This window comes from Betta splendens, chromosome 14, assembly GCF_900634795.4.
Source record: "Betta splendens chromosome 14, fBetSpl5.4, whole genome shotgun sequence".
NCBI lineage: Eukaryota > Metazoa > Chordata > Actinopteri > Anabantiformes > Osphronemidae > Betta > Betta splendens.
The window spans coordinates 13,193,265-13,205,966 of record NC_040894.2 but is presented as its reverse complement, the minus strand read 5'-3'; the positions used below and the strand labels follow the sequence as shown (position 1 = coordinate 13,205,966).

Here is a 12,702-nt window from a genome sequence, read left to right as displayed (position 1 = left end):
TGTTGCCATCAATTATAGTGATCATAATCAGGCTGTAGGGACTTTGTGGTCTTTATGTTTTAGAAGTTGATGAGTTTATGTGTTGTAAAATATTGATAAAACGTACACGTCAGACGAAGCTTGGCAAAATACTTAGTAACACGTAACTTTAAATTTAAAGGCTTGCTGTACACACGTACATGTACTTTAATTGAAAGTATGTTTTTACTAGCACAGAAATGTCAAATTTATTGTTGAAGAAATTCTGGTTTTTGATCACCCTCACTGCAGAATGTTAAATCACCGCTAGAGGGCAGCAGCAGCTACGCAGAGCGGCCAAGAGGGACGGTTTCTTTCTGACGTTTGTACATGTCCTGATTATTTTTGTATTTCTTCATTATTCGGATTATTTAAAAAATAGAAATAGTCGGGGAAGTTTTCTTCTTTATAATAATCAATATTAATCAATTTCATGGGGCTGGAATGTCCAAAAAGCAAAATTTGAGTTATCAGGTCATTTTGATTGAGACTCATCCTTTTAAAAATTCAACCAACAACCACACCTGAAATTTAAAGGCAAACTGGCCCTCATCAAGATAACCATGCAGATGTCTAGGAGCTCACACATTTCTGAAAACAAAAGTTGATTCAGAATATGAGCAGACAAAAAAGGCAATTCATCATTAAGACAGATCTGTGTTTATTGCTCGTTAAATTAGTGAACAAATGTTACTCTATGGTGAAACATTGGTGGTGAAACAATTGCACTTGACAATCCTATAATGTGATGCCCATCAACATGATGAGCTAACTTATTTTGATAATTCACAAGAAATATTCACATATTTTACACAAGTACCAGTGACACTCTAAAATATAACTTAATACAACTAGCAAGACCTCACCTGGTGCAGTCCCTTCCTTTCTGATTATCACCCCTGGCACAGTTACAAAGTGGTGCACTTCCGTGAAATTATCAAATATCAAGCGTCCCAAAACAACATTACTTTATCGTCCTCAGCTGCAGCTCAAAAAAAACAAAAAAACACTTTCCAGTTCCAGTACAAACAAATTCTACGAATGCAATTAGCAATACAAAAAGTGCATGAGAAATATTCAATCAAGGACAAGCACTAAAAACAGGCCTTTTCCCCTTTCTGGAGATTAATACTATATGGCACTATAAAATCAGGCACACATGAATTGTGCATTAATATGAATCCACTTTGTAGAACTCCTTCAGCGTTTTCACAGTGGCGATACAGACATGTACAATCAGGGGCAACATTGGACTTTGGCTCAACAACCTTAGGGCTCCTCCCAGTGATAAAGTGGAACCTTCAATTTGCATTATTCGTACGTTCAGCATATCCCAAAACTTTTGGAGAGAACTAAATAAAGAGTAGAAGAAAACACTAGCACACATTCAAAATCCAATGTTCACCAGCGGCTTGACACTCAACACTCATATTGCTCACATTAGTTGCCTTCATTCAAAAATGGAAATGCAGACAAAGGCACAATTTCTAATACATTTTACCTCCCAATCAAGGTCATTTATTGTGGTGGCATGTGCAAAGAGTGAGGCACTATTGTTCAAAACCTGCTTTTCCCAAGGAAAGAGTGCACTTGTGTGGTATAAGACAACACAAAGAGAAAGCTTCTTTACAAAATATGCTTGGACAAGAAAAGGCAGCACAGGGGGCCTCTGAGGATGCTGCCACAGTTCAGAGCTTTAACAGCCCCCAGCCCCACTTCAGCCTTTCACTGGATGTACAGGATGTCACTCTCTTTTAAGCCAAAGCGGGTCTTGTATCGGTCAAAAAGGCATTGGAGAGATTTTATGTACATTTCATGGTACAGATCCACCGCGTCGTCAGAGGGAGCTTCAATTTTTGGTACAGTGATAGGTTCCCCAACTAAAAAATATAAAGTACAGGAAGGTATAAATACATCACTCTATCAAGGACAAATATCTAAGTCAAAAACTCAAAACCTATGATATGATCATACAATACAAAAGCCAACTTGCCTACGGTGGTGATCGGCTTGCTGTATGGCACTATGCCCCATGAGTTGCCAAAGAAGAAGCCACATCCGTGGAAGAGACACGGGGCAAAGCCTAACAACTTCTGTAGCCTCCTCTGAACGGCTCTTGACCAGGTCTCCTCCTCAAAGATCACCTGCTTGTACACATCATTCTCTCCAAAGGAATAGACTGGAACCAGGTCAGCCCTAAGGAAACACAGGAGGTCAGAACTATATAAACATGCAGCACTTCTGCTACAGCCCATACAGCCACTCCTCTGTGGTGAGGTTAGAGTTAGTTTGATTACGAAAAGAATTACATAATGAGGAAATTTGGATTCATCTACCAAGATCTGCAGCCAAGCATGAAACAACCTTTGATCAGCTGTGGGTTTTGGCATTTCCTTTCATTACTGTTCAACGTTGGAGCATTTGAGCCCCCCCTCTTAATGAACAGCTGGTATAATCAGCCCCAGTGGTTTCAAAAATCTTGACTTGTGCAATGTTAGCTCATGTCCTCTTGTCTATACATTAGTGTTTGGACCTCAAAGTCATTTGTATATTAGACTAAATATCATGAAGTTTACACATTTCCTTATCATCCTCTAATCTTGAGGTGGAACCATCATTCTGTGGTACCGTTGACATGTGGATTTAAACATAGTATTGTATTGCATTGTATAACCTAAATATCACTACTCAGCTGGTTTCAACGTCATCTCTATTTTGTAATCATCAACTAAAATCCATAAAAAAACATCCAGAAAGTGAAACTAATGTGGCCTCAATTCACTCCAGTCTTTCAGCTAAACATCTAACCCTGTTTTATAAGGACAACATTTTGCATAACTACGTCATTTCTAGCAAACTAAGCTTCTTTAGACAAGTTGTACCCAGTAAAACAATATTACAGTAGTCATTTTATTCACAGTAGTGGCCAGTCTGGGTTAGGGAGACCATCTAGGTCGGCTTCCTATAGCAAACAGTCCAGTGTCAGTTAACACAGGCAACATCTTCCACAAGTTGTGAACCCCACAAGAAGAGCTGAGCTTCAAGGGAGAACAGTACACATTCATAGATTTGGTAAAGCTCTTTGGAGGCAAGTTGCTCTATCCAAGAGTAATAATCTAGGGTTTATTCATTCCACTGAGCCACTGCAGCCCTGAGAAGGACATTAACATGCTTAGAGCAGATTAAGTCAAGGCTGTGTTTTGTCGCTGTGTGTGTGTGTGTGTGTGTGTGTGTGTGTGTGTGTGTGTGTGTGTGTGTGTGTGTGTGTGTGTGTGTGTGTGTGTGTGTGTACTGCTCACCCTTTCTGCAGGGCCAACTTCACGAAGCCTTTGCGATTCTTCAGGGTGACAGTGTTCCTGCCCGGCACACTGTGCAGAGACTCCGCCGCTCCTCCGACAACAATAACCACGGCATTTCCTGTTCCATTACACGACAGCAAGTAGTCGATGGAGTTTCTATTCACGGGACAGATACCTGATGCAGAAAGGGCAGTAAAGGACCATTATTATTGTGTGTTTACAGCAAACACTAAAATAAAAGCTTAAAAAATTACATTGTATATACTGATCAGCAGCATCTATATGGACAAACAGCTCTGCACAAAACAACCAGTAACGCTCAATACACACGAGTGAAATCAGCAGGTCAGAGTAAATATCAGCTGTGCAACAGGCCAAAGGTCTGGTTCCTTACAGATACAGTTATCAGTGTTATTGGACAGTTCTGGAGCACAAACAAGGTCTTTGATCATCAAACAAACTCACCTCCAGACATCAAGTAGTCTCGCAGGACAGGCAAGCGGAAGTTCCCAGCCAGTGTAGCCAGGGAGGGCTTGATACCTGGAAACTTCTTGGTGAAGCCGGTGGCCTCGGTCCCAAAGTTGCAGAAGGCGCCGAAGCAGAAGATGCCATGGGGATGGTAGCCGAAGATGTAGTTACGGTTGGGCAGCAGGTTGTGGGTTTTAATTAGCTAAAAGACAACAGCACAGTCAAAGAGAATGGTCTGGAAAGTCATCATAATGAGCAATGCTTCAATATAATGTGTTGCGTTTAAAATGGAATTGCCACACAAAGGGCCCAGAATTGATTTAATGGTCAACAAACCCGTCACTCCCTTTCATGCTCATCTGTAGAAAATACAGAATCCCCAAGACCTGTGCTGATCTGCAGCGTAGACTTGGATTTAGCAGTGTGTGCACAAAGCTGCCTTAGTCGCTGAGCAAAGAGCCGTTGCATAATCACATTAACCAAAGGAGATTCCACCCAAGATCCCCCATACTGTAGTAGCACAGGGCAGCGGCTGTCGCAGCAGATGTGGCCATTTCTAGCTATACTAGCTTTTACTGTATCACAGACTAGGACAAGATGCAGGGGTTGATGCAGAGAGATCAAAGCTGTTGCTAGTGTTGAACCAGGCACACACACACGGTCACCAGGCTCTTATCAGTCTTAGTCCAGACCTCCTGCACTTAAGGATGGTTTGGACTTCAACCCTTTTGCTTCCAACTCACATAAATAACAGTCACACGCTGGCCATAGATGAACCGCTTCCTGTACAAACACAGATGTAGATGTATTTATATATTGGTTTTATTGAGCAATCACAAAATAGGAGGCACCTTAAAATAACTTGAACAGCTGGTAGAGCAGATGAACTTTCATTGACAGACCTCAGATTTCAACATAGACAGAAAGGCAGAGATTCACTGCAGAAACCACTGTTGGCTAATTTAGGTCTTGCAGCAGTATTGAGTCAGCCATCGTCCAGCATGAGGGAGAGGGGAGAGGGGTCTGACCCACCCATGAGGGCAAGCAGTCATGTCACTGAGGAGGAGTTTTAGAGATCAGAAGCAGGAAATTAGCATAAATGATAGGATCACAAGCGGTTTGCTGTCCTAAGTTAACATCGTGAAAAGTGAATGGAAATAAACTGTAGCGAATGTAGACGTGAAACACAAAACCTCTCATTCATTTGTGAAATGCTACAAAACAGACACATGTCCACCACACTGTCCCCGGCTGCACAGTAACACACGTCCCACTGGAGAAGCTGGGAGTCCAAAGTTTGTAAATCCTATGACGACGAACTGAATGGTCCAGAGGACCATAACTTTCCTTTAATGACACACCAACGTTGACCTCTGACCTTTACTCATACACAGCTACAGAGCCATATCTTCCCCTTTGAGCAGGGCTGCCTCGTCATCAAGAGGCAACAAGGCACCTGAGGGCAGGTGGAGATTAAGGCAGGTAGAGAGACATCCTACAGCCTCTGGTCAATGGTCGGACACTTCAGAAACCTACCAGAGTAGCGCACAGGTGAGCGATGGATGAACTGACAGAATGACGGTGGATTTCAACTCAACACACCTTCACAACTTCACAACTTCATGCTATCAATAAACTAAAGGCTGAAAAAAAAATCACCTACCCTGATTGGGAAGTAGTCTCGGAAATACGACCACACAGTCCAGTTTCTCACCCATGACGACCTTCTCCCACCTGAGGGGTGGAAAACAGGGCTTACAATCTCCCCAGAGCCCACGCCAACTTCTTCAGCAAATGCTGTTCAGAAGCTGGACTGGAACTACAGGCAGGCAACGCCATGATTAAAGCACTTGCCTTCTTTGGGAGTGTTCCAGTCGATGATGAGCCAGGCGGTGTACACGGCAGAAATGAGCCAGCAATCCGTCCAGAACATGTAGATCAGCAGCCCAGTGCAGGCAGCACCTTGAGGGGGAAAATTTCAGTTAACACATGCTTCTAACAATCCTTTAGTCCAGCAAAGTTTTCAATGAGACACAAGTAATGAATGAGTCTGTGCAACTTAGAGCTCTGACCTCATTACATGACTAATGCTGCTGCAAGCTCCAGGAATTCTTCACTCCGTTAATACTTAAGTGAAATGAACATTAGCACTCACTCACTCACTCACTCACTCACTCACTCACTCACTCACTCACTCACTCACTCACTCACTCACTCACTCACTCACTCACCCAAGGCCAAGAAGCTAAGGACCCACTGCATCACAGAGATGATCTGTATTTGTTTTTCCATTTTGGATCTGTAGGGCCAGGACCCCAGTGGCACGTCGTGCAGGGCTGAGAGGATGCTGGATCCGGTGCCTGGAGACGACACAGGCAAGAGAAGACATGAGACGGGAGGACATGAAATGACAGGATTAGCTGAGGAGGAGAGCACATGAAGAGGGGGCACAGATCCACTGACGGACACACTTAAGAAGAAGATCTGTCCTCCAGGAACCCCCCCCCCCCCCTACCCATTGTCTAATCCCTTCTGTATACGCTGAAAATAAACCAGCGCCAGGCTGAACTCTGATGCTCTGAATGGTGACAACTCGCACCTCAAACTTTCCACTTACGAGACGCCCTGATCCCTGCAGCGATGCGATCAAGCAGTCCCCCACCTGAGCCAGCTCTGCTTCTGAAGAGCGATCAGCTGCTTGTCTGTCCCAAACCCACCCTTGCATTGCTCCACGCTAACATTTCTACTGTAAGATGTGTTTCAGGACTCTCACATTCACTTGCAGAAGCAAATAAAGAATTCTGAAAAAAAAGTTTGTTTTTGAGTTCATCTTCAAATGGTGAACTGTGAACCACCCAATCACAGAAATCAATTCATGACAGCAATTTCCAGCAATGCATCTGACAAGTGAATTGAAAATTAAAAACAAAGATTTTCATAACTGTTTAACTGTACTGTGAGAATAAGACATATTTCCATAACTCGCTTTCCATTAATGTTTTGCCTGTAGTATCTTCGGGTGATGTGTGTCTTAATGTGTATATTTTTTTAAACCACGTGTTTTTCAGTTTCTGGCATGTTGTGTGTGCTTTATGTCTCTATGACCTCTTCCAGGAACTGACCCCGATCTGTTTGAGCACCTCTTGTTTGTTTGCCTGCTGCAGCTTTGTTACGCGTTCCAAGTCCGAACACTCACCTTTGAGGACGCCCGAGTACGCAGCAAGAATGGTCTTCATCGTGGAGGAGTCCCGGAGGAGGCGAGGAGGAGGAGGGGGACGCGCAAACGTTCGCCGGGTGTCGGGATGATGCAGGCGCCGAGCCTACAGCTGCTCGCTCATGACTGCCTTGAACTGCAGCTGATCGAAGCAAGCGGGCATTTAATAACGGGCGCGGGGAGGAGCGAAGAGGCCGGAGGCGAGAGCGCAGGAGAAGGTGGGAAGGAACGCGGAAGACCGCGTGGCCGTGAAGGCGTCCTGCCGCCGAGCAGCTCGCAGGTGAACAGTTGGGAGTCGAAGTGTGGCTCCTGAGCCGCCGGCCCTCTATTTATGTGCGGTGGTCACGTGAGTCAATAGTGGGAACTGTCGAACATGTATCGGTCGCCCGTGTCTCACCTCTGCAGCACGTGGAAATATGAATGTTTGAGCATGATGATACAACCGAGTAGCGTTTTAAAACTAGACTCTTATGTTCCAATTACAATATTTATAACATTTATTTTATGTCATGTCTGCAAAATATGTTCTCTCACGAGAAGACTTTCAGAGGCTTGATCCGATGTGAAATGTCTTTCTATGCAGCAAGCACGATTATTATGAAGGCAATATTAAATTAAACCTCATTTGCTTCTGCATCTGTTCTTCTTTATGTTCCCCATTTACATATGATCCACTAAATATCATTGTTCACCGTGCATTTGGACATAATCTAATTTTACCTATTAATAAATAGTATTATGTATGTAACATTTCTGAGTGATGTATTTAGTATTTCCTTTAGCATGTATACAATCTGCACCTTTACACAATTTAACCTTTGCACAGGCGGTGGTTTATCAGTGCATTTCTCTTTGGCTGATGCTAATAGTATCTCTTGCTACACGATTTGTGACCAGATGTTGCATTTGATACATTGGCACAGAGCAGGGCTTTCTTCCAGCAGAGAGAGAGAGGTGAGCACATACTAAGCATTATGGCAAGAATCCGCGTGTTGTTATAGACAATCATCTCACACAGTGTCAAACAGAAATGCATACTGTAGTGGGTAAGTGACGGGTGCTGATCACTTGCTGAACGTCTGCATGTTGATGGGTGGCAATGGCTTGTTTTCAGATAAATTCCAACATAAAGTTGCCAAACACAATTTTTCCAAAGTCAGCATTGAACCCATGGTCATTAATAGTGTTATTAAAAATGTGGTTTGTGGTAGGTAACATATTCAGACCCTCTACATAAGTAAAACCAATATATCCCTGCAATTACAGGCAAATATCCTGCATTTAAAATTCAAATGAAGTCAAAGAACAGAATTATATAAAGCATAAATATAGTCAGGCAGATGTGGGTTAAAGCTAAAGTACTAATACTAATACTAGTACTAGTACTGCTAAAGTTAAAGTACTTTTTTGCAGGTGAATTCAATTCAGAACCCATCATTATCATAGTCATAGTCATTATCATAGTATTATATCATCAGTATTATATTACAGTGGTAATTATGATGTACTGTAGTAGGTGAGAGAAAAATAATTTCTACTACTTTGCTACAGTGTTAAGTGGGTCAGTGCATTGCTTTAATTTATTATCTTCTCAGCTTCAAGTCAAGATCAAGTTGCAGATCAAGCATGTCAAGTTTAAACCTTCAAAAGACAAAGTCGAGCCTCCTCGAAGCATGACATGCCATGGAAACCCAGCTGACCCCACTAAGAACTCATCACCCCCAGAACCTTTCATTCCAGTCTGTAATCTCAACCCTTGTCCAATGATCAAACTAAATATTTATTCAATGAAATATTATACCTTCATGTCTACTGGCGAAATCGTTTGCACTTTGTATCCAAACGATTTCCCATATCTGGTGGGACCAGGCCCAAGAATCATAACTGCTTTTAGATGAAATCAGTCATATAGTCCTTGGCATGAGTGGCTGATAAACCAGTGATCAAATCAACATAATCTCACTGATACACTGCTAAAAGCCTTCCTCTCAGTTTTTATGAAGTTAGTGTCTGTTTTGGCTGTTTTATAGTTACATGATGAGCAGCTAAACAAGTTTAAATTGATTGTGATGTCATACTGCATGCAATACTTCAGTTAATAGTTCAGTTTAATCTACATATACAGTTCTCCACTCATTGCCATAACTTTATGAATTTGCCCAAGTTTTTTAGGAATTACAGGAGCAAGCATGTGTTTTTTTTTTGTTTTTTTAATACATCCGTGGAGCTTCTCAGTCATCCAGGTGATTGTCTGAAGGTTGAATCATGTAATTTGGTCTTCTTTTCCATGGAAACATTTCACCACCAACCCAGGAAGCTTTTTTTGGCTGGATTTATCCTATTTTGTATAAAGTGCAATAAGTTATTCATTTAGACACATGGACCTGCCTTTGGTGCAACCACCCAACCCTTGAAGGAGTTTCATTCATAATTAGTTCTGTGTTGTTTATTTTAGTTTTTTTTTTCGTACATGATAAGATATGACCCTAAGGATCCTGTGTGTCTTTTTTGTACTTTGACCACTGTCTTCAAAAATAAGTCAATAACAGTGTTACTCTGACCTCACCCACCTCCACCTAAGAGAAGCCTGCTGTCACCAGTACTGTGCTACATTAGGTCCCAGTGCGACACATGCCAACAGCTGGCAAAGACGCGTTCCGTCTGTGCCTGTAGTTGCTTTTGCCTCACACTATTGCTGAAAATGTTCCTTTTAGTCAGCACTTTTAAAACACACACAGACGTGTCTAGACTGTGTTGAAAGGGTCGGGCCAGTGTCCAGTTTGTCAATCATTTCATTTTGAAATATATCAGAGTCCTGCCATCATCTATAAAAAGTACATGTATCTGCCAAAGTTCACAGACTGTCTTATCGCTTGGGAATCAGATAAAAAAGCTCTGAACCTGTAATGTGTGATTTCATATTTAATAAGTATAATAAAGTCATGTTTCTTCACACCAATGTGTAGAAAATATCTTGCTTTTTTATATGTCGTTAGCTTAGTTAGAACAACAAATTACGTCAATATATATATATATATATATATATATATATATATATATATATATATATATATATATATATATATATATATATATATATATATATATATATATATATATATCTCACTGGATAGCTCAATCGGTAAAGTCGCAAGACTTGTATACGGGTGGTCCCCGGTTCGAATCCCCCGTTAGGGCGCATAGGCATCCAGTGTGGGTCCTTGGGCAAGACCCTTCAAGCTACCGCCTACCTCATATCATGAGAGACAATGAACCACATGAGATACCGGCTCAGACGTCGCCCGGTCTAACAAGGTCTGCGTCAGGTGTTGGGGAACCAGAGCACCTTGGCGAGAAATGGGCTACTGGAACAAGAAAGAAATGGCTGAGATGCGAGAACAGAGAACTGTTGAAATGCTACTACTCGAGTAACCCTAGTCAGAGGGGTTACATGCAAAGAATGTGCGGTGAATGGGAACGGAGAAACCCACATTCAAGGCTGACGGCGGAGCAACTAGTAGCTCAGTGTTCCAACATCCACAAACGGCAACTGCTATCACAACTTGAGATTGACGAGATACAACACAAATGCTACGGCAAGGGGGAGCCAGGACGCCAGGTCAGAGGGGAGGTTTCACCATCTCCCCAACCGGAAATTGGGTACGAAGCCCCAATGAGCACAGATACGCTGAGCGAGGCAGCAACTGACCTGAAAGATAAGATCATGGCGAGATTGAACAGGCAACCCTGAACCCCACTACAACGGCTAAGTGAAGTACCATCAGAAAGTCTCATGGAAGATGTGAATGCAGCATTGAGAGCGATCCCTACCACAACAATCACGGAAACCAATGAGCTGGTATACGCCTCAGCATCAGTGATCCTAGAGGTGCTTGGCTATAAGAGCAACCATGGGAGCCATGAGAAACAATACCCACCATGGAAACGAAGGTTGGAGGCAAAAATCAAGGCAGCTCGGAGGGAAGTGAGCCAAATGACAGAGGCCCAGAGAGGTGCAATGAGAAGACCGATGCCCAAGAGGTACAGCCAGATGACCATACCTGAAGCACTCGAAACTGCCAAGCAAAGGCTACAAGCCTTGGCCAGCCGCCTAAAGAGATACACCAGAGACAACGAAGCCAGACGAATAAACCGGCTGTTCGCAACACAACCTGCGAAAGTGTACTCTCAATGGCAGGGTAATAACAACAGGGCAGACCCACCAAGGCTGGAAACTGAACAGTACTGGAAAGGCATATGGGAGAGGGAGGCATCACACAACAGTGATGCACAGTGGCTGGTGGATCTGAGGGAAGACCACAGCAACCTCCCTGAACAGAATCCAGTGACTATCACAGTGGCAGACATCCAACAAAGAGTCTCAGGTATGAAAAACTGGACAGCACCCGGCCCTGACATGATCCACGCCTACTGGCTAAAGAAGCTCACTGCAATCCATGAGCGCCTGGCAGCACAAATGAACCAGCTGCTAAGGGATGGGACTCACCCTGAATGGCTAACCGAAGGGCGAACAATCCTGATAATGAAGGATCCCTCAAAGGGTGCAGTCCCATCCAACTACCGGCCAATAACCTGCCTCTCCACAACATGGAAGCTCATGTCAGGCATCATCGCGGCTAAGATAAGTGGGCACATGGGTCAATACATGAGCGAAGCACAGAAGGGCATTAGTAAGGATACCAGAGGAGCCAAACACCAACTCCTGGTTGACAGAACAGTCGCCCAAGACTGCAGAGTGCGACACACCAACCTGTGCACAGCCTGGATCGACTACAAGAAAGCCTATGACTCAATGCCACACACATGGATCACTGAATGCTTGGAGCTGTACAACATCAACAGAACTCTAAGGGCCTTCATTGCAAACTCAATGAGGTTGTGGAGAACCACCCTTGAAGCCAATGGGAAGCCACTTGCCCAAGTATCCATCAAATGTGGCATATACCAAGGAGATGCACTGTCCCCACTGCTGTTCTGCATAGGTCTGAACCCCCTCAGCCAAATAATAAACAAGACTGGCTATGGATACCGACTCCGGAACGAGGCCACCATAAGTCACCTCCTCTACATGGATGACATCAAGCTGTACGCCAAGAGTGAGCGAGACATCGACTCGCTGATCCACACCACCAGGATCTACAGCTCGGACATCGGGATGTCATTCGGGCTTGAGAAATGTGGGAGGATGGTGACAAAGAGAGGCAAGGTAATCCACACAGAAGGGGTCTCACTCCCAGAAGGAACAATAGCAGACATTGAGGACAGTTACAAGTACCTTGGAATACCACAGGCAAACGGCAACCTTGAACAGGCAACAAGGAATGCGGCAACAGCCAAATACCTCCAACGAGTAAGGCAAGTCCTAAGAAGCCAGCTCAATGGCAAGAACAAATCCCGGGCAATAAACAGCTACGCTCTGCCAGTGATCAGATACCCTGCGGGAATAATAAGGTGGCCAAAGGAAGAGATACAGACTACAGATGTTAAGACACGAAAGCTCCTCACCATGCATGGAGGGTTCCACCCCAAATCCAGCACCCTGAGACTGTACGCTAGCCGCAAGGAAGGAGGCCGAGGACTAGTGAGCGTGAGAGCCACTATCCAGGATGAAACATCCAAGATCCATAAGTACATCAAGGATAAGGCCCCGACAGATGACGTGCTGAGTGAATGTCTCAGGCA

General features: G+C 43.7%; 1 protein-coding gene across 1 annotated transcript; it reads right to left on the bottom strand.

Moving 5' to 3' along the window:
• Window positions 1-662: 662 nt before the first annotated feature.
• dgat2 (diacylglycerol O-acyltransferase 2) lies at window positions 663-7,430 on the bottom strand. The gene is made up of 8 exons (XM_029174383.3): window positions 6,982-7,430; window positions 6,017-6,145; window positions 5,640-5,747; window positions 5,449-5,519; window positions 3,783-3,987; window positions 3,318-3,492; window positions 2,012-2,214; window positions 663-1,898 (listed from the first exon to the last, which is right to left on the bottom strand). Exons 1-8 carry the CDS (start codon window positions 7,019-7,021, stop codon window positions 1,744-1,746), a joined length of 1,086 nt encoding a protein of 361 aa, XP_029030216.1. The 5' UTR covers window positions 7,022-7,430; the 3' UTR covers window positions 663-1,743.
• Between the last annotated feature and the right edge of the window lie 5,272 nt (window positions 7,431-12,702).

Excerpts from the sequence above, each read along its gene's own strand:
- dgat2 (XM_029174383.3), bottom strand. The coding sequence starts at position 7,021 with ATGAAGACCATTCTTGCTGCGTACTCGGGCGTCCTCAAAG. Across the intron at positions 5,520-5,639 it reads CTGGAACACTCCCAAAGAAG|GTGGGAGAAGGTCGTCATGG; the intron begins GCAAGTGCTTTA and ends TCCACCCCTCAG. Across the intron at positions 3,493-3,782 it reads AGACTACTTGATGTCTGGAG|GTATCTGTCCCGTGAATAGA; the intron begins GTGAGTTTGTTT and ends TTTCTGCATCAG.